At 46.6% G+C, this 21,965-nt stretch overlaps 1 protein-coding gene across 2 annotated transcripts in view; it reads right to left on the bottom strand.

Annotated features, from left to right (window-relative positions):
* Positions 1-21,965, bottom strand: part of LOC142249547 (uncharacterized) — a 96,253-nt gene that overhangs the window by 56,712 nt on the left and 17,576 nt on the right. For both annotated transcript variants that reach the window (XM_075321216.1, XM_075321217.1), the window contains exons 2-4: positions 14,021-14,044; positions 5,425-5,451; positions 1,893-1,964 (exon numbers count right to left, since the gene is read on the bottom strand). In XM_075321216.1, coding sequence (XP_075177331.1) covers positions 1,893-1,964; positions 5,425-5,451; positions 14,021-14,044 — 123 coding nt within the window. The remainder of the gene's footprint in view (positions 1-1,892; positions 1,965-5,424; positions 5,452-14,020; positions 14,045-21,965) is intronic.

Raw genomic sequence — 21,965 nt, 5'->3', positions numbered from 1 at the left:
GATCCGATGGCCCTTGAGGTCCCTTCCAACTCTACCATTCTATAAGTCTATGTATAAATACTCTGCAACATGGCAGCACTTAATTGCTTCACCTTTTTCAGGGTAATCTATAGCTAATCAATCTCGGGAAGAACCCCCAGGAAAGTTTGTAGTGATAGGAAGTTAGGTCTGATTAGGATCCCCCATTAGCTGGTGAGAGAAGAACATCTGGACACATAGATAACACTTTTTTGGGTTCCTTAGGTGAAGCGCAGACACACAATTCCTCTATAGTTATCCTTCCTGACTGATTCTTCTCTAATTTTGCGCACTCGGGTGGCACAGGTATTGCAGGATAAGTCACCCATATGTGCCATTAAAATGAGGGATACTGCGTCTGCCCAGCCAAGTCTCAAGAACACGCTCTGGATACTAGGATACAGCCCGTTATATGAGTGCAGCCGGTCAGAGCCGTAGATTGGCGTGAACCCATCCACAGGCATCTTCATGGTGTTACCCATTTGGTCTCCAGACCAATTTCCGGCTGTCATTGCATCTAGGACAAAAGCAGGACTCATCACTAAAGAGGACAAACCTCCATCTCTATCCCAGTCTTCATTTCCACCGGGCTTAGAGCGGTTGGCATCAAGTCAGAGGACAAATTTAGCTGGATGTCCAGTTTGTAGCCAAATGCTGTGCACACATCTTCTGATGGTTTGTGCAGACATCCCTTGCCGAGCTAGCCTTGGGGTGCGACGTCTACTTTCACTCGCAGAACAGTATGGATCACTTCACATCATTCTTCAAATCTGACGAGACCAAGTCAACAAAACCGTAAAGAGGCCTCCATAAGGGAACGCAACGTACTCTACCCCCGGATTATGGTGTGGGGTGGCATAACGTAGTCCCTTCTGGTCTTCATTCCAGATACACTAGCAGCTCGGTGTTACATTGATTTGGTGGGTGAATCAGTGATATGACCATTTCTCCAAAATGTCCCAGGAGCTGTTTTTTACATAACGCCATGCTTCATGATTGTTGTGTTACTGTGAGCGGCCTGCGGCACATAAACGTGCTACCATGGCTGCAGCTTCTCCGGACTGGTCTCCCATCGAGCACATCTGTGATGTCATTGGACGGCAATTACACAGGAGCTGCCAGCAGCGGATCTTGATGATTTTCCCAAGTGCATTCAGCACAGTTGAATATTGTTCATAGATAGCCGCAAAGTCGTGTAAGTGCGGGGATTTCTGTGCGCGACGCTAATACTAAAGGGGGCTTTACACGCTACGACATCGCTAATGCGAACTCGTTGGGGTCATGGATTTTGTGACGCACATCCGGCCGCATTAGCGATGCCGTTGCGTGTGACACCTATGAGAGATTTTGCATTGTTGCAAAAACATGCAAAATCGCTCATCGGTGACATGGGGGTCCATTCTCAAATATCGTTACTGCAGCAGTAACGAAGTTGTTCCTCGTTCCTGCGGCAGCACACATCGCTCCGTGTGACACCGCAGGAACGAGGAAGCTCTCCCTACCTGCCTCCCGGCCGCTATGCGGAAGGAAGGAGGTGGGCGGGATGTTTGTCCCCCTCATCTCTGCCCCTCCGCTTCTATTGGGCGGCGGTTCAGTGACCCCTTAGAAAGGAGGCGGTCGCCGGTCACAGCGACGTCGCCGGGCAGGTAAGTAGTGTGACGGGTCCGGACGATGTTGTGCAGCACGGGCAGCGATTTGCCCGTGTCGCACAATAGATGGGGGCGGGTACCCACACTAGTGATATCGGGACCGATATCGCAGCGTGTAAAGCGGCCTTTAGTACTGAATTGAACAATATGTCTAGACAGTAGTTATGTAAGAGAAGAATTATTTTACTGGGGGCCGAAGTGTAAGCTCATCGCTTTCTTTCTTACCGCGCTCAGGTGTCGGAGGTTCTGTTGCCAGGGATGAGACACCGCTGTCAGACGACTTGTGGCCGGCATTTACTAGGAAAATTGGGGAGGGAGAAAAATAATTTAATAAAACACAAATACAGTGGCTACGGAAAGTATTCACACCCCTTTACATTTTTCACTCTTTGTTTCATTGCAGCCATTTGGTAAATTTAAAAAAGTTTATTTTTTTCTCATTAATGTGCACTCTGCGCCCATCCCCCATCATGACAGAAAAAAAACCAGAAATGTAGAAATTTTTGCAAGTTTTTTTAAACAAGAAAAACTGAAATATCACATGGTCATAAGTATTCAGCCCCTTTGCTCAGTATAAGTATTCAGCCCCTTTGCTCAGACCCTCATATATAAGTCACACGCTGTCCATTTCCTTGTGATCCTCCTTGAGATGGTTCTGCTCCTTCATTGGAGTCCAGCTGTGTGTAATTAATCTGATAGGACGTGATTTGGAAAGGCGCACACCTGTCTATATAAGACCTCACCGCTCACACTGCATGTCACACCAAATGAGGATCATGAGGTCAAAGGAACTGCCAAAGGAGCTCAGAGACAGAATTGTGGCAAGGCACAGATCTGGCCAAGGTTACAAAAGAATTTCTGCAGTACTCAAGGTTCCTAAGAGCACAGTGGCCTCCATAATCCTTAAATGGAAGAAGTTTGGGACCAGCAGAACTCTTCCTAGACCTGGCCGTCCAGCCAAACTGAGCAATCGTGGGAGAAGAGCCTTGATGAGAGGTAAATAAGAACCCCAAGATCACTGCGGATGAGCTCCAGAGATGCAGTAGAGAGATGGGAGAAAGTTCCACAAAGTCACCTATCACTGCAGCCTCCGCCAGTCGGGCCTTTATGGCAGAGTGGCCTGACGGAAGCCTCTCCTCACTGCAAGACATATGGAAGCTGCATAGTTTGCAAAAAAAAAAAAAAAGCATGAAGGACTCCTAGACTATGGAAATAAGACTCTCTGGTCTGATGAGACGAAGATAGAACGTTTTGGTGATAATTCTAAGCGGTATGTGTGGAGAAAATCAGGCACTGCTCAACACCAGCCCAATACAATCCCCACAGTGAGACATGGTGGAGGCAGCATCATGCTATGGGGGCAGGGACAGGACGACTGGCTGCAATTGAAGGAAAGATGAATGTGGCCAAGTACACAGATGTTCTGGAAGAAAACCCCTTCTAGAGCGCTCTGGACCTCAGACTTGGCTGAAGGTTCACCTTCCAGCAAGACAATGACCCTAAGCACACAGCTAAAATAAGAAAGGAGCGGCTTCAGAACAACTCTGACCATTCTTGACCGTCCCAGCCAGAGCCCTGACCTAAACCCAACTGAGCATCTCTGGAGAAACCTAAAAATGGCGTCCACCAACGTTCACCATCCAACCTGACGGAACTGGAGAGGATCTGCAAGGAAGAATGGCCGAGGATGCCCAAATCCAGGATCCCAAGAAGACTCATGGCTGTACTAGCTCAAAAGGGAAGGGTGCGTGTACTCAATACTGAGCAAAGGGGCTGAATACTTATGACCATGTGATGTGATATTTCAGTTTTTCCTTCTTTAAAAAAAATTGCAAAAAATTTCTACATTTCTGTTTTTATTCTATCAAGATGGGGGATGGGGTGCAGAGTGCACATTAATGAGAAAAAAAATGAACTTTTTTGAATCTACCAAATGGCTGCAATGAAACAAAGAGTGAAAAAAATTAAAAGGGGTGTGAATACTTTCCATATCCACTGTATATGTGAACAGTGACAGTGTAAATAATGCTGTGGCTTTTGTACATATGAAAGGCACATAGCAGTGCTAAGGTGTAATATCGCACACAGGGGAGAATGACGTGACCGCGCCGAGGCCCAAAACGTCTCCATCAGGACTTCTTTGGTTTGGCTGATTAGCTTCATAGTGACTATCTATAGAAATGTCCGCAGCCTACATTGACTTTCTGTGACCTGACTAATATATATAAGCGTGCACATTGATATAGATGGAGATTTGGAACAATTAGGGAGATTATGTAAAGCCCCAATCCAGCGTTTTGGTTTTTTTTTTGTTTTAATTGCACCACTGGGGGGCGTTTTAAATTCTCACTCCCCTGCCCCCGGTCTTACACTCACCTGGCGCCATCTTCACCTTTTATTGCCGCCGCTCCAGCCGGTCTCCTGTAATTTGGTTCCTGCCGGCAGCTCCAGTGTTTCATGGAGCCAGAGGTAACTCCTCAATACAAGTCTAGGAGAGCCTCATTCTGGCTCTCATAGACTTACATTGAAAGTTTGTGATTTAACTTTTGTCTTCTAGACAGTCAGACATTACGGTCACAAGACAGCGCCACAGGACCGGAGCGACGAAGGAAAAAAAAAAATCCAAATGCCGGGCGGCGAGTATAAGACAGGGGGCTTAGGCTTACAGCAACTCTCCAGTGCTGAAAAAAGCCCCATAACGCTGAAGAGCTGCTTTAAAGACAGAGAGAGGAATAAAATGGTACGGTAAATTTCTGAATTAATAAAGCCATCATTTTGGATGCTATGATGGCAAAAGTGCCCTCAGCCCCAGCACAGCACAACAAAACACAGCACAGCGCCATTGCTCCTGCAACCCCTTTTCATTTTTGGGAGGAAAAGAGCGTCTTATAATCCAAAAAATACAATACATAAAACATGATCTGCTGGTGGCTCATGAAGACTGGAGTTGAGGAACACTCCCATAGACCATAGCAACCATCAGCTCCCCACAATTGTGTTACGGGGAGCTGATGAAGTGATCTGATCCGGTCAAACTACTGACATGCTGCACATGCTATTGATCGCAGCATGTAAAGGGTTACTGGAGCCACTGTAAGCACTAACAACGCTCATTCCCCATTGCTGTGTCTATGCAGAGCGCTGCTTATGTGAATATTTGCTGTGTTTTCAAATCATAATGGGGAAGTCGCTCATCCATTAGGAGAAGAAAAAGGAAGTGCTGTGATGGGAGGTCATTAATAAAGGAGATGTTCTTAATTCTACCTATCAATCAATAATGTGAAATGAGTGACTAAGCTGAGGCAGAGCACCAGAATTGATGCATCTAATGTCAAGCTCCACTTCTGGGGCGGCCGCGGGCTGGTATTTTTGGGCTGGGAAGGACCCAAAAGCCATGGACCTTCCAAGCCTGATAATATCAGCCCCCAGCTGTCTGCTTTACCTTTGTTGGTTAACAAAAATAGGGGAACCCCATGTAGTTTTTTTTTCCCCATATCATTTATTTGGCCAAATAGCTAGCTAGATTGTACAGCTATGTATCATCTCTATCTTTGCACACCATATTCACATCCAAACCATTAATTTCATTGTCATGCATTTTTTGTCGGTTTGTGATTCGGTACACAGATGACACACACATACACACGCATGGCCAAAACGGACAGTGCAACATGTGACTTTAAATGCGCATATGTGTAGGGGGCCTAAGATAGAAGACAAGGGCAATCTATTGAAGACGCCATTGTGAGATACTTACTTTTGCGATGCCTCAGATCATACGACCCTTGTAAAAAAAAAAAAAAAAAAAAAGAAGGGTATTATAAAAATAATCAAATATTAATGTACACTCTGACGTTGGCATCAACATGAAAAATACAATTACTCCATCACTGCGTCATAATAGGCAAGCGGTTGATCTGAAAAGCCCTAAATCCTGCACTACGTATGGAAAGCGATCTATAAAACCAGTGCACGCATGGAAAGCGATCTATAAAACCAGTGCACGTATAGAAAGCGATCTATAAAACCAGTGCACGTATGGAAAGCGATCTATAAAACCAGTGCACGCATGGAAAGCGATCTATAAAACCAGTGCACGTATAGAAAGCGATCTATAAAACCAGTGCACGTATAGAAAGCGATCTATAAAACCAGTGCACGTATGGAAAGCGATCTATAAAACCAGTGCACGTATAGAAAGCGATCTATAAAACCAGTGCACGTATGGAAAGCGATCAATAAAACCAGTGCACGTATGGAAAGCGATCTATAAAACCAGTGCACGTATAGAAAGCGATCAATAAAACCAGTGCACGCATGGAAAGCGATCTATAAAACCAGTGCACGCATGGAAAGCGATCTATAAAACCAGTGCACGTATGGAAAGCAATCTATAAAACCAGTGCACGTATAGAAAGCGATCTATAAAACCAGTGCACGCATGGAAAGCGATCAATAAAACCAGTGCACGCATGGAAAGCGATCAATAAAACCAGTGCACGCATGGAAAGCGATCTATAAAACCAGTGCACGTATGGAAAGCGATCTATAAAACCAGTGCACATATGGAAAGCGATCTATAAAACCAGTGCACGCATGGAAAGCGATCTATAAAACCAGTGCACGTATGGAAAGCGATCTATAAAACCAGTGCACGTATAGAAAGCGATCTATAAAACCAGTGCACGTATAGAAAGCGATCTATAAAACCAGTGCACATATGGAAAGCGATCTATAAAACCAGTGCACGCATGGAAAGCGATCAATAAAACCAGTGCACATATGGAAAGCGATCTATAAAACCAGTGCACGTATGGAAAGCAATCTATAAAACCAGTGCACGTATAGAAAGCGATCTATAAAACCAGTGCACGCATGGAAAGCGATCTATAAAACCAGTGCACGCATGGAAAGCGATCAATAAAACCAGTGCACGTATGGAAAGCGATCTATAAAACCAGTGCACATATGGAAAGCGACCTACAAAACCAGTGCACGCATGGAAAGCGATCAATAAAACCAGTGCACGCATGGAAAGCGATCTATAAAACCAGTGCACGCATGGAAAGCGATCTATAAAACCAGTGCACGTATAGAAAGCGATCTATAAAACCAGTGCACGTATAGAAAGCGATCTATAAAACCAGTTCACATATGGAAAGCGATCTATAAAACCAGTGCACGTATAGAAAGCGATCAATAAAACCAGTGCACGTATGGAAAGCGATCTATAAAACCAGTGCACGTATAGAAAGCGATCTATAAAACCAGTGCACATATGGAAAGCGATCTATAAAACCAGTGCACGTATGGAAAGCGATCTATAAAACCAGTGCACGTATGGAAAGCGATCTATAAAACCAGTGCACGTATAGAAAGCGATCTATAAAACCAGTGCACATATGGAAAGCGATCTATAAAACCAGTGCACGTATGGAAAGCGATCTATAAAACCAGTGCACGTATGGAAAGCGATCTATAAAACCAGTGCACATATGGAAAGCGATCTATAAAACCAGTGCACGTATGGAAAGCGATCTATAAAACCAGTGCACGTATGGAAAGCGATCTATAAAACCAGTGCACGTATGGAAAGCGATCTATAAAACCAGTGCACATATGGAAAGCGATCTATAAAACCAGTGCACGTATGGAAAGCGATCTATAAAACCAGTGCACGTATGGAAAGCGATCTATAAAACCAGTGCACGTATGGAAAGCGATCTATAAAACCAGTGCACGTATGGAAAGCGATCTATAAAACCTTTGCACGTATGGAAAGCGATCTATAAAACCAGTGCACGTATGGAAAGCGATCTATAAAACCAGTGCACGTATGGAAAGCGATCTATAAAACCAGTGCACGTATGGAAAGCAATCTATAAAACCAGTGCACGCATGGAAAGCGATCTATAAAACCAGTGCACGTATAGAAAGCAATCTACAAAACCAGTGCACGTATAGAAAGTGATCTATAAAACCAGTGCACGTATGGAAAGCGATCTATAAAACCAGTGCACGTATGGAAAGCGATCTATAAAACCAGTGCACGTATGGAAAGCGATCTATAAAACCTTTGCACGTATGGAAAGCGATCTATAAAACCAGTGCACGTATGGAAAGCGATCTATAAAACCAGTGCACGTATAGAAAGCGATCTATAAAACCAGTGCACGTATGGAAAGCGATCTATAAAACCAGTGCACGTATAGAAAGCGATCTATAAAACCAGTGCACGTATAGAAAGCGATCTATAAAACCAGTGCACGTATGGAAAGCGATCTATAAAACCAGTGCACGTATAGAAAGCGATCTATAAAACCAGTGCACGTATGGAAAGCGATCAATAAAACCAGTGCACGTATGGAAAGCGATCTATAAAACCAGTGCACGTATAGAAAGCGATCAATAAAACCAGTGCACGCATGGAAAGCGATCTATAAAACCAGTGCACGCATGGAAAGCGATCTATAAAACCAGTGCACGTATGGAAAGCAATCTATAAAACCAGTGCACGTATAGAAAGCGATCTATAAAACCAGTGCACGCATGGAAAGCGATCAATAAAACCAGTGCACGCATGGAAAGCGATCAATAAAACCAGTGCACGCATGGAAAGCGATCTATAAAACCAGTGCACGTATGGAAAGCGATCTATAAAACCAGTGCACATATGGAAAGCGATCTATAAAACCAGTGCACGCATGGAAAGCGATCTATAAAACCAGTGCACGTATGGAAAGCGATCTATAAAACCAGTGCACGTATAGAAAGCGATCTATAAAACCAGTGCACGTATAGAAAGCGATCTATAAAACCAGTGCACATATGGAAAGCGATCTATAAAACCAGTGCACGCATGGAAAGCGATCAATAAAACCAGTGCACATATGGAAAGCGATCTATAAAACCAGTGCACGTATGGAAAGCAATCTATAAAACCAGTGCACGTATAGAAAGCGATCTATAAAACCAGTGCACGCATGGAAAGCGATCTATAAAACCAGTGCACGCATGGAAAGCGATCAATAAAACCAGTGCACGTATGGAAAGCGATCTATAAAACCAGTGCACATATGGAAAGCGACCTACAAAACCAGTGCACGCATGGAAAGCGATCAATAAAACCAGTGCACGCATGGAAAGCGATCTATAAAACCAGTGCACGCATGGAAAGCGATCTATAAAACCAGTGCACGTATAGAAAGCGATCTATAAAACCAGTGCACGTATAGAAAGCGATCTATAAAACCAGTTCACATATGGAAAGCGATCTATAAAACCAGTGCACGTATAGAAAGCGATCAATAAAACCAGTGCACGTATGGAAAGCGATCTATAAAACCAGTGCACGTATAGAAAGCGATCTATAAAACCAGTGCACATATGGAAAGCGATCTATAAAACCAGTGCACGTATGGAAAGCGATCTATAAAACCAGTGCACGTATGGAAAGCGATCTATAAAACCAGTGCACGTATAGAAAGCGATCTATAAAACCAGTGCACATATGGAAAGCGATCTATAAAACCAGTGCACGTATGGAAAGCGATCTATAAAACCAGTGCACGTATGGAAAGCGATCTATAAAACCAGTGCACATATGGAAAGCGATCTATAAAACCAGTGCACGTATGGAAAGCGATCTATAAAACCAGTGCACGTATGGAAAGCGATCTATAAAACCAGTGCACGTATGGAAAGCGATCTATAAAACCAGTGCACATATGGAAAGCGATCTATAAAACCAGTGCACGTATGGAAAGCGATCTATAAAACCAGTGCACGTATGGAAAGCGATCTATAAAACCAGTGCACGTATGGAAAGCGATCTATAAAACCAGTGCACGTATGGAAAGCGATCTATAAAACCTTTGCACGTATGGAAAGCGATCTATAAAACCAGTGCACGTATGGAAAGCGATCTATAAAACCAGTGCACGTATGGAAAGCGATCTATAAAACCAGTGCACGTATGGAAAGCAATCTATAAAACCAGTGCACGCATGGAAAGCGATCTATAAAACCAGTGCACGTATAGAAAGCAATCTACAAAACCAGTGCACGTATAGAAAGTGATCTATAAAACCAGTGCACGTATGGAAAGCGATCTATAAAACCAGTGCACGTATGGAAAGCGATCTATAAAACCAGTGCACGTATGGAAAGCGATCTATAAAACCTTTGCACGTATGGAAAGCGATCTATAAAACCAGTGCACGTATGGAAAGCGATCTATAAAACCAGTGCACGTATGGAAAGCGATCTATAAAACCAGTGCACGTATGGAAAGCGATCTATAAAACCAGTGCACGTATAGAAAGCGATCTATAAAACCAGTGCACGTATGGAAAGCGATCTATAAAACCAGTGCACGTATGGAAAGCGATCTATAAAACCAGTGCACGTATAGAAAGTGATCTATAAAACCAGTGCACCTCCTTTGAAATAAAAGATTTTAATCACTATCTTAGGCTAAGTTCACATTTCCGTTGATTTGTATCAGTCACATGCGTCGCTTGACGCATGTGACTGATGCGCTGTTCAACGCTGTACAACGGATGACAAAGAACAGAATTCTTTGTCGGATTCCGTTGTGGGCGGAGTTCTGGGGCAGAGCCGAGCGGGGGGCGGGGCCAGGCGCTGAGGATGTCAGTGGAAGTGCTGCGGTCTGCATGGCTGGGGACAGGTGAGTGTATGTGTGAGTGAGTGAGTGTGTGTATGTGCATGTATGTATGTGTGTGTGCACATGCAAAGTGCGGGAGGGGGCGGAGCCGAGCAGGGGGCGGGGCCAGACGAGGGTGTCAGTGCTTGTCTGCATGGCTGGGGACAGGTGTGTGTGTGTGTGTGTGTGTGTACATACATGTGCGGAGTGCGGGAGGGGGCGGGGCCGAGCGGGGAAGTGTCGGCCTCCCTGCACACGTAACCAGCCTAAATATCGGGTAACAGCAAAGCACCCGATGTTTACCTTGGTTACCCGATATTTACCTTGGTTACGGGCCTACACCGCTTAGCGCTGGCTCCTTGCACCGTAACCAGGGTAAATATCGGGTAACCAACCAAAGCTGGTGACGTGTGCAGGGAGCCAGAGAGCATGCGCAGCGAAATCCGACGGATCTCGCTGCTCAAAAAACGTTACATGCTGCGTTCCTCCCGCCCGGCGGTCAGTCGTTCCACGACTGATCAGTCGGGCGGAGGGTGCAACGCAGCATCATCAGTCACAATCCGCTGCTCATACAAGTCTATGGGAGCAGCGGAATCCGCTAAACGGATTCCGCTGTTTACAAGAGCAGCGGATTGTGACTGATAGATTTTAGCGGAAATGTGAACTTAGCCTAACGGAATGAAAGAAAAATTTCCAAAATTTTGACAAGATTGAGTAGCATTGAACATTGGGTTCAGGTCAGGAGAGACTTGTGCTGAATCACTTTCACCCTGTTCTTCTTCAGAAATGCAACAGATATGTGTTTTGGATCATTGTCATGTTGGAAAGGTGCACGTCTACCAAGAGCATGGAGTGGCGGGAGCATCCCCTCTTTCAATATATAGCAGTACATCTGAGAATTCACGATACCATCAATGACATTCAGCTCCCGACACCAGCAGCATCAGCCCCATGTAAGGACACTGCCACCATGCGTCACTGTAGGCACCAGGCATTTTTCTAAATTCATTTTTCTAAATGCATGGGGCCTACAATAAAATATGGTGGTGGCCGTGTCCTTATCTGGGGCTGATGCTGCTGGTGTCGTGCAACTATAGGTCATTGATAGTATCACAAATTCACAGATGTACAGCTCTATTTTGAAAAAGAATATGCTAACGTTATACTCTGTGCCCTTGGTAGACGTGCATTTTACCAACATGACAATGATCCAAAACAGACATCTAAGGCCACTGCTACATTTCTGTAGACGAACAGGGTGAAAGTGATTCAGTGGCCGAGTGTCTCCTGATCTGAACACCTATGGGGAATTCTGAAGAGACAAGTTGTCATCACTCTTCATCCGGTCTCTAAACGAGGTCGTTCTTGTAGAATGGAAAAAGATTGATGTTGCAATAATTGCCAACTCGTTCATTCCATGTCTAGAAGACCTGGTGCGGTCCTTAAAAAAAAATCATGAAAGTCATAAATAATGCTACATGAGGGTCATAAAAATCTTAGTTTTCAAAGGGGGGTGTACTTATTTATGTTGAGCAAGGTATATGGTCATCCTTTTTTCCCCCTTAAGTGTGGAACAGAATTGCCTGAGCACAACTGATGATGGAACTTACCAAAATACCGTATTTTTCTGATTATAAGATGCTCTTTTCCTCTCAAAAATTTGGGCGGAAAATTAGGGGTGCGTCTTATAATCTGAATGTAGCTTACCGGGAGGTGGAGAATGAGAGCTGTGCTGTGTAGTGGGCGCTGTGCTGGCTGCAGTGGGGGGGGCCTGTGCTGGCTGCGGTGGGGGGGGCCTGTGCTGGCTGCAGTGGGGGGGGGCCTGTGCTGACTGCGGTGGGGGGGGCCTGTGCTGGCTGCGGTGGGGGGGGCCTGTGCTGGCTGTTGTGGGGGGGGGGCCTGTGCTGGCTGCGGTGGGGGGGGCCTGTGCTGGCTGCAGTGGGGGGGGCCTGTGCTGACTGCGGTGGGGGGGGGCCTGTGCTGACTGCGGTGGGGGGGGCCTGTGCTGACTGCGGTGGGGGGGGGCCTGTGCTGGCTGCAGTGGGGGGGGGCCTGTGCTGGCTGCAGTGGGGGGGGCCTGTGCTGGCTGCAGTGGGGGGGGCCTGTGCTGGCTGCAGTGGGGGGGGCCTGTGCTGGCTGCGGGGGGGGGGGCCTGTGCTGGCTGCGGGGGGGGGGCCTGTGCTGGCTGCGGGGGGGGGGGGGGCCTGTGCTGGCTGCGGGGGGGGGGGGCCTGTGCTGGCTGCGGGGGGGGGGGGCCTGTGCTGGCTGTGGGGGGGGGGGCCTGTGCTGGCTGCAGTGGGGGGGGGCCTGTGCTGGCTGCGGTAGGGGGGGGCCTGTGCTGGCTGCGGTGGGGGGGGGCCTGTGCTGGCTGCGGTGGGGGGGGGCCTGTGCTGGCTGCGGTGGGGGGGGGCCTGTGCTGGCTGCGGTGGGGGGGGGCCTGTGCTGGCTGCGGTGGGGGGGGGGGCCTGTGCTGGCTGCGGTGGGGGGGGGCCTGTGCTGGCTGCGGTGGGGGGGGCCTGTGCTGGCTGCGGTAGGGGCTGTGCTGGCTGCGGTAGGGGCTGTGTGGAGCAGAACGGTGCGGTGGGTGTCCCAGATGCTCTGTTGGCAGTGTGGGCTTCAAATAATGACGCCCGGAGTCGGTGCATGTGCAGACAGAGCTCTCGGCTCAAGATCTCACCTACGCATGTGCCACCTCCAGCTCGTTGATCTCCCAGCAGCGGACTTACGGACAATGGCACCCAGAGGTGTTGTGTGCACAGATGAGATCTCAGCTTGCCATTGAGCCGGGAGTACCATCTGCGCAGGCGCCAACTCCGGGTGCCATTATTTGAAGCCCGCACCTCTGACAGATCATCTGTGAAACCCACTGCACCGCCCTGCTCCACACAGCCTCCTCCGCAGCCAGCACAGGCCCCACCAGAGCGCCTACAGCAGTGCCCTGCTCCACACAGCCTTCCACCGCAGCCAGCACGGTCCCCACTGCAGCCAGCACAGCCCTCCACCAGAGTGGCTGTAACATTGCCCTACTCCAACAGCGCCCCTGCTTATTGTTACCCCGCTCCACCACCGAAGTATAAGACAAACCCCAATTTTTATTTTTTACCTTTTCCTCTCTAAATTTGGGGTGTGTCTTATAATCCGGAGAGTCTTATTAAAAGGAAAAATGCGGCACATATTTGCGGGATTGTTCCTATTCATCTGGAGCATCAGTTGTTGCACAGGACCAGGGATGGGTCATGCTTCCTCGTCTGTCTTTGGATCAGTTGCCTCTGGCATAAAACAGCTGAGCAGACAGCACTGCTGACTCTGTATATGCATTATACGGTGCTGGTCCGTGTTGTGCGGTTACGGAGCAGAACGCTTGCTGTAATGTGTGCCATGCAGATTAGCAGAGGCTGCAATCGCTGACGCTGCTGTACGTGCCGCTCCATTGTGCCATGAATAGGCCCTCACTAACATTATATGGTTATTTGATTTATTTTTTTCTCAGCAGAATTTGCACCAAAAACCTGCAAAAAAATCTAGGTGTGAAAGTGGCCACCTAAGAGCGGAAAATACATGAAGACGTAAGAAACCTGCACGTATCAGTTGTATCAGCCATATAGAAATAAATGTGCTTTACATATAGATACTTGATGCCCTCTTTGGCAGAACGGCCGCACGAGACAGGTCATAGGCTAATACTTACTTGTCATTGCAGATGAGGATGGGTCTGGAAAGATAAAGAGGACAGATCAGTGACACATCCAGTACAATCAAAGTCTATACAATGTATATATTATAGACGTTCTGCTCACTGCAGAATACACTCGTACAAACCCGGCCTGCAGCGTGCCCCCGTACAAACCCGGCCTGCAGCGTGCCCCCGTACAAACCCGGCCTGCAGCGTGCCCCCGTACAAACCCGGCCTGCAGCGTGCCCCCGTACAAACCCGGCCTGCAGCGTGCCCCCGTACAAACCCGGCCTGCAGCGTGCCCCCGTACAAACCCGGCCTGCAGCGTGTCCCCGTACAAACCCGGCCTGCAGCGTGCCCCCGTACAAACCCGGCCTGCAGCGTGCCCCCGTACAAACCCGGCCTGCAGCGTGCCCCCGTACAAACCCGGCCTGCAGCGTGCCCCCGTACAAACCCGGCCTGCAGCGTGCCCCCGTACAAACCCGGCCTGCAGCGTGCCCCCGTACAAACCCGGCCTGCAGCGTGTCCCTGTACAAACCCGGCGGCCTGCAGCGTGCCCCCGTACAAACCCGGCCTGCAGCGTGCCCCCGTACAAACCCGGCCTGCAGCGTGCCCCCGTACAAACCCGGCCTGCAGTGTGCCCCCGTACAAACCCGGCCTGCAGCGTGCCCCCATACAAACCCGGCCTGCAGCGTGCCCCCGTACAAACCCAATCTGCAGTACACACCCATACAGTAGTCTATGTGCCACCGCATGCGTCCCTGCCTGGGCCACCGGATTCTTGGCGACTATGGCATCCTTTGGAGTATGCAAGAATTTTTTTCATCACAGACAATGAATGAATGAATGAATGAATGAATAGTTCTGTGTGAACATGTGCATTCAGCAGGTGCCACAAGTTTTAGTAATGTATTCATTGCTCACGTTACAGAGTGGGTGAAATAATTATTGAACACGTCCCCAATTTTCTAAACAAATACATTTCTAAAGGTGTAATTGACAAATTTCTCACCAGATGTTGATAACAACCCATCCAATCACTACAGGCAAAGAAATCAAACCAAAGATGTCCATAAGTTACGTTATGTGTAATGAGAAATTACACATGGAAAAGGTATTGAACACATGAAGAGAAACATGCAAAAAAAACATGGAAAGTCAGAACACCAGATGAAATCAATAATTAGAAAGCAATCCCATCACTTAGTGAAAAATAATATCCGCTGGTTCAACTGATGGCCTATAATATGTGTCTCATTACCAAGGTGCCACACAAGAAACATCTCATGATGGGTAGAACCAGTGAGCCATCTCAAAATCTTTGTAACCTTATTGTTGCAAAACAGACTGATGACATTGGTTACAGAAGACTATCTGGCTACTGAAGGTCACAGTGAGCGCTGTTGGGGCCATAATCCAGAAGTGGAAAGAACATAATATCACCATAAATTAGTCACAAACAGGTGTTCCCCGCAGGATTTCAGACAGAGGAGTGAAAATAATCAGAAAAGTTGTCCAAGAGCCAAGAACTCCCTGTGGAGATCTACACAAAGATCCAGGATCATTAGGTACAATTGTTTGAAACAATAAGTAATGCACCCCCCTCCATGGCCTGTATGCACGCTCCTGTATGCACGCTCCTGTATGCACGCTCCAGCATGCACGCTCCAGCATGCACGCTCCAGCATGCACGCTCCAGCATGCACGCTCCAGCATGCACGCTCACCACGCAGGACGCCACTGCTGAACAAAAAAAAGCAGATTCAAGCGAGTTTAAGTATGCTGAACAACATTTAGATGAGCCTGGGAGAATGTAGTCTGGTCAAATCAGACCAAAATTTAACTCTTTGGATGTCAGTAGACACACCATGTTTGGAGGCAAAAAGGCAAATCACCCCAAAAACACCAACAACAGGGATCTTTGGAGGTGGGAACATCATGGTGTGGGGCTGTTTTAAAGCAGATGGCACTGGCAAACGTCATATAAATGAAGGAAGGATTAATGGGTAAATGTACCGAGACATTCCTGATAAAAATCTGCTGCCATCTACCAGGATGATGAAGATGAAACGATGGTGGACAATACACAAGACAATGATCCCAAATACACAGACAAGGAAACGCTCAATTGGTTTCAGAGACAGAAAATAAATCTGCTAGACTGGCCGAGCCGATCACCAGACCTGAATCCAATAGAAAATGTATGGAAGGAAACAAAGCTCAGCGTTCAGAGAAGGAGCCGGGACCTGCAGGATGTGAGGAGTGTTTGAGTGGAAGAATTGGCCAAAATCACACCTGAGCAATGTATGCAACTACCTTCTCCATACAGGAGGCGTCTTGAAGCTTCATCACCAACAAAGTCTTTTGTTTGAAGTATTAAATACATCTCTGTAAGTGTTCAAAACTTTTTCCCTGTGTCATTTCTCATTATTACACATTAGTAAGTTTATAGATACAGTTAGGTCCAGAAATATTTGGACAGTGACACAAGTTTTGTTATTTTAGCGGTTTACAAAAACATGTTCAGAAATACAATTATATATAATATGGGCTGAAAGTGCACACTCCCAGCTGCAATATGAGAGTTTTCACATCCAAATCGGAGAAAGGGTTTAGGAATCATAGCTCTGTAATGCATAGCCTCCTCTTTTTAAAGGGACCAAAAGTAATTGGACAAGGGACTCTAAGGGCTGCAATTAACTCTGACGGCGTCTCCCTCGTTAACCTGTAATCAATCAAGTAGTTAAAAGGTCTGGGGTTGATTACAGGTGTGTGGTTTTGCATTTGGAAGCGGTTGCTGTGACCAGACAACATGCGGTCTAAGGAACTCTCAATTGAGGTGAAGCAGAACATCCTGAGGCTGAAAAAAAAAGAAAAAATCCATCAGAGAGATAGCAGACATGCTTGGAGTAGCAAAATCAACAGTCGGGTACATTCTGAGAAAAAAGGAATTGACTGGTGAGCTTGGGAACTCAAAAAGGCCTGGGCGTCCACGGATGACAACAGTGGTGGATGATCGCCGCATACTTTCTTTGGTGAAGAAGAACCCGTTCACAACATCAAGTGAAGTCCAGAACACTCTCAGTGAAGTAGGTGTATCTGTCTCTAAGTCACCAGTAAAGAGAAGACTCCATGAAAGTAAATACAAAGGGTTCACATCTAGATGCAAACCATTCATCAATTCCAAAAATAGACCGGCCAGAGTTACATTTGCTGAAAAACACCTCATGAAGCCAGCTCAGTTCTGGAAAAGTATTCTATGGACAGATGAGACAAAGATCAACCTGTACCAGAATGATGGGAAGAAAAAAGTGTGGAGAAGAAAGGGAACGGCACATGATCCAAGGCACACCACATCCTCTGTAAAACATGGTGGAGGCAACGTGATGGCATGGGCATGCATGGCTTTCAATGGCACTGGGTCACTTGTGTTTATTGATGACATAACAGCAGACAAGAGTAGCCGGATGAATTCTGAAGTGTACCGGGATATACTTTCAGCCCAGATTCAGCCAAATGCCGCAAAGTTGATCGGACGGCGCTTCATAGTACAGATGGACAATGACCCCAAGCATACAGCCAAAGCTACCCAGGAGTTCATGAGTGCAAAAAAGTGGAACATTCTGCAATGGCCAAGTCAATCACCAGATCTTAACCCAATTGAGCATGCATTTCACTTGCTCAAATCCAGACTTAAGACGGAAAGACCCACAAACAAGCAAGACCTGAAGGCTGCGGCTGTAAAGGCCTGGAAAAGCATTAAGGAGGAGGAAACCCAGCGTTTGGTGATGTCCATGGGTTCCAGACTTAAGGCAGTGATTGGCTCCAAAGGATTCGCAACAAAATATTGAAAATAAAAATATTTTGTTTGGGTTTGGTTTATTTGTCCAATTACTTTTGACCTCCTAAAATGTGGAGTGTTTGTAAAGAAATGTGACAATTCCTACAATTTCTATCAGATATTTTTGTTCAAACCTTCAAATTAAACGTTACAATCTGCACTTGAATTCTGTTGTAGAGGTTTCATTTCAAATCCAATGTGGTGGCATGCAGAGCCCAACTCGCCAAAATTGTGTCACTGGCCAAAGATTTCTGGACCTAACTGTATCTATGGTCTGATTTCTTTGCCCGTGTGGATTGGATGGGTTGTTACTTACATCTGGTGAGAAATCCATTTCAATAGCAGATTTACAAATATATTTACTTCAAAAAATATTTCAGCTGGAGTTTGTATGTTCTCCCAGTGTTTGCGTGGGTTTCCTCCGGGGTCTCAGGTTTCCTCCCACACTCCAAAGACATACAGATAGGGAATTTAGATTGTGAGCCCCAATGGGGACAGTGTTCCTGATGTATGTAAAGCGCTACGGAATATGTTAGCGCTATATAAAGATTTATTTATTTTATTTAGCTGATATCAGGGTTCTCAAACTCGACTGGGTATAAGGGCTGCACATGAAAGAAAAAAATAATATTTTGGGTGGGGGGGCGCATTCTTTGCAGGACAGAATGACATTTTTAGCGATACCATATTTTTTTCTGTACACCTTTAGATCACTTTTTTTAGAACACTGTTTATTATAGGTTTTTTTTAAATGGCATTCATCGTAGGATGGGTTATGGTGCAGTTTAGAACTTGGGTTATCACGGATGTAGCAATAAGCAACGTGCACTTTTTTAAACATTTTACTTAATATATAAACAGCATATTTAGTTGTAAAAAATGCTTTATTTTGATTTTTTTAACCTTTTTTCTTGTAATATCGTCTTACAATAAACATCATATAGTAATGTTTTGCCAACATTTTGTAGTAATGTGCCCCATCCTGGTCCTCATCTTGTAATAAGGTCCCATCCTGGTCCCCTTCTTGTAGCAATATCCCTACCATCCAGGCCCCCTTCTTGTAGTGATGTCCCAATCTGGTCCCTTTCTTGTAGTAATCTCCCATCTAGGTCCACTTCTTCTAGTGATGTCCCCAATCCTGGTCCCCATCTCATAGTAATAACCCCAGTCTGTTTCCATCTTGTATTAATGTCCCCATCCTTCCCTTCTTGTAGTGATGTCCCCCATCTTATAGTAATGTCCCATCCTGGTCCCCTTCTTGTAGTAATCTCCCTCCTGGTTCCCTTATTGTAATTATGTCCCTTTTGTGGTCCGCTTCTAGTAGTAATGTCCCTTCCAGGTCCCCTTCTTGAAGCAATATCCCCACCATCCAGGTCCCCTTCTTGTAGTAATCTTCCATCCTGGTCCCCATCTTGTAGTAATCTCCCATCCTGGGCCCCATCTCGTAGTAATATCTCCAGCCTGTTTCCATCTTGTATTAATGTCCCCATCCTTCCCTTCTTGTAGTGATGTCCCCCATCTTATAGTAATGTCCCATCCTGGTCCCCTTCTTGTAGTAATCTCCCTCCTGGTTCCCTTATTGTAATTATGTCCCTTTTGTGGTCCGCTTCTAGTAGTAATGTCCCTTCCAGGTCCCCTTCTTGAAGCAATATCCCCACCATCCAGGTCCCCTTCTTGTAGTAATCTTCCATCCTGGTCCCCATCTTGTAGTAATCTCCCATCCTGGGCCCCATCTCGTAGTAATATCCCCAGCCTGTTTCCATCTTGTATTAATGTACCCATCCTTCCCTTCTTGTAGTGATGTCCCCCATCTTATAGTAATGTCCCATCCTGGTCCACTTCTTGTAGTAATCTCCCTCCTGGTTCCCTTATTGTAATTATGTCCCCTTTGTGGTCCGCTTCTAGTAGTAATGTCCCTTCCTGGTCCCCTTCTTGTAGCAATATCCCCACCATCCAGGTCCCCTTCTTGTAGTAATTTTCCATCCTGGTCCCCATCTTGTAGTAATCTCCCATCCTGGGCCCCATCTTGTAGTAATCTCCCATCCTGGGCCCCATCTCGTAGTAAGATCCCCAGCCTGTTTCCATCTTGTATTAATGTCCCCATCCTTCCCTTCTTGTAGTGATGTCCCCCCATCTTATAGTAATGTCCCATCCCGGTCCCCTTCTTGTAGCAATATCCCCACCATCCAGGTTCCCTTCTTGCAATAATCTCCCATCCTGGTCGTCTTCTTGTAGTAATCTCCCATCCTGGTCCACATCTTGTAGTAATGTCCCCCATGTACTAATTTCCCCAATTATATCGTTCTTCACATACACATTAAGAAGAAAAAAAAAAAAAAAAAAAGCAGAGTGAAAAGGTATTGCTGGCAGCGAGCAGAGACAAGTTATTTGCACAGCTGTACCAATGCAGACAGCTGGCTAATCAGAAGCCAACAGCTGACTTCACACACTGACGTCAGCTGCTGGCCCGTGATTGGCCAGCTGCTGGCCCGTGACTGGCCAGCTCATGGCATTGGTATAGCAATGCAGAGAGCTTTTCAATTCAACAGAAATAAAGTGCCAACGGTGGCCCTCTGTACCGGGCCTTAGTAGTAAATGCATCTACAGTGCTTGTGGGCGGCATGACGCAGCCTCAGTGGTTGCATGTGGCCCACGGGCCGAGTGTTTGAGACCCCTGTTCTATACAGACTTGTAGAAGAACTTCAGCCAAGACGTCACACTCCGCACAGGGTGGAGGGCAGCATACTCTGGAAACCATCAGGCCCCACTGCGTTATGTAAGGAGCTGAGGGACAAGTCCAATCTGTTCCTCTCCTCTGAGGGCGGATGGAAAACCATCACGCAAAGCTGGTTATACTGGTATCCAGCAAAATCTTACAGGTTACACTGGTGTTTGGTTGTTAGTGTGGATTTTTTATTTTTAAAGCACCGCTCCAGTGTTTTTTAATTCACTGCTGGAGCTGTGCTAATAATCTAATCCCTGCCCTTAATCCTATATTCACCCTCCGTTGTTTTCACCGTTTATCACGGCTGCTCCCCCCCATTCGTCTCTGGCAGTTTGTGACCTGCCGGCAGATCCAGTGTTTCATGGAGTGCGCTGGAGGTCATTCTTCAATGCAAGTCTATGGGAGCCTTGTTCTGGCTCTCAGAGATGCATTGAGAGCTTGTGATGGAGCTTCTGACTTCTGGCCAGTCACAAGATGGCGCCGTGGGACTGGAGCGGTGCCAAAAAGAGGTGAAAACAAGTAAGGTGGAGTATATTAGTGGGGGCAGGGGGCTTACATGTAAAGCACCGCTCCAGCAGTGAGAAGCAAACTAAGGCTAGTTTCACACTTGCGTTCAGCGCATTCCGTCACTATGGAGAATAGCGCAGTCCGTTAACGCACTGCGCTATTCTCCATAGACTTGTATGGACGATGCACTGTAACGCAAGTGTCTGCGTTGCATCCGCTGGACGACGCAGCGTCGTTATTTTGACGCTGCGTTGGGCGGATGGAACGCAGCATGTAACGTTTTTCTGCGCTTGGCGGAGTGTAAAAAAAAAAACACAACCTACAGGAATCCGTTAGGCGTCCGTTGTTTTTATAATGGAAGCCTATGGTGGCGGATTCCGTTAGAATGCGTCATTTGACAGATTCCGTTAACGCATCCGTCTTTACACAACTGCGCATGCCCAGATGTGTAAAGTCAAGGAAATAACCTATAACGGATTGCGTTATTTTGTACGATCCGTAGCATTGCGTTGTGCCACTATATGCAACGCATCCGTTGCATCCGTCACACAATGCAATGCTATGGATCCCGTCCAACGGAAGTGTGAAACTAGCCTTAACGATGGAGTGGTGCGCTAAAGCATTTCTAGAAATTATCCCTTTGGGTATGTACACACCAAGGATCTGTTCCTCCAAAAAAATTTGCAGCATTTCACTGTCCCAGGAAAGTGAGACATTTCTGAAGTCTCGTGCACGGATCAGTTTCCTGCAGGTTTGTAGCAGATCAGATCTGCAGCCGCAACGATCGCACATTGTTTCCCGCAGGTTTGTAGCAGATCAGATCTGCAGCAGCGACGATCGCACATTGTTTCCTGCAGGTTTGTAGCAGATCAGATCTGCAGCCGCAA

The sequence above is a fragment of the Anomaloglossus baeobatrachus genome, chromosome 8 (genome assembly GCF_048569485.1).
Source record: "Anomaloglossus baeobatrachus isolate aAnoBae1 chromosome 8, aAnoBae1.hap1, whole genome shotgun sequence".
In the NCBI taxonomy this organism is placed as follows: domain Eukaryota; kingdom Metazoa; phylum Chordata; class Amphibia; order Anura; family Aromobatidae; genus Anomaloglossus; species Anomaloglossus baeobatrachus.
This window is presented reverse-complemented; position numbering and strand designations above follow the sequence as displayed.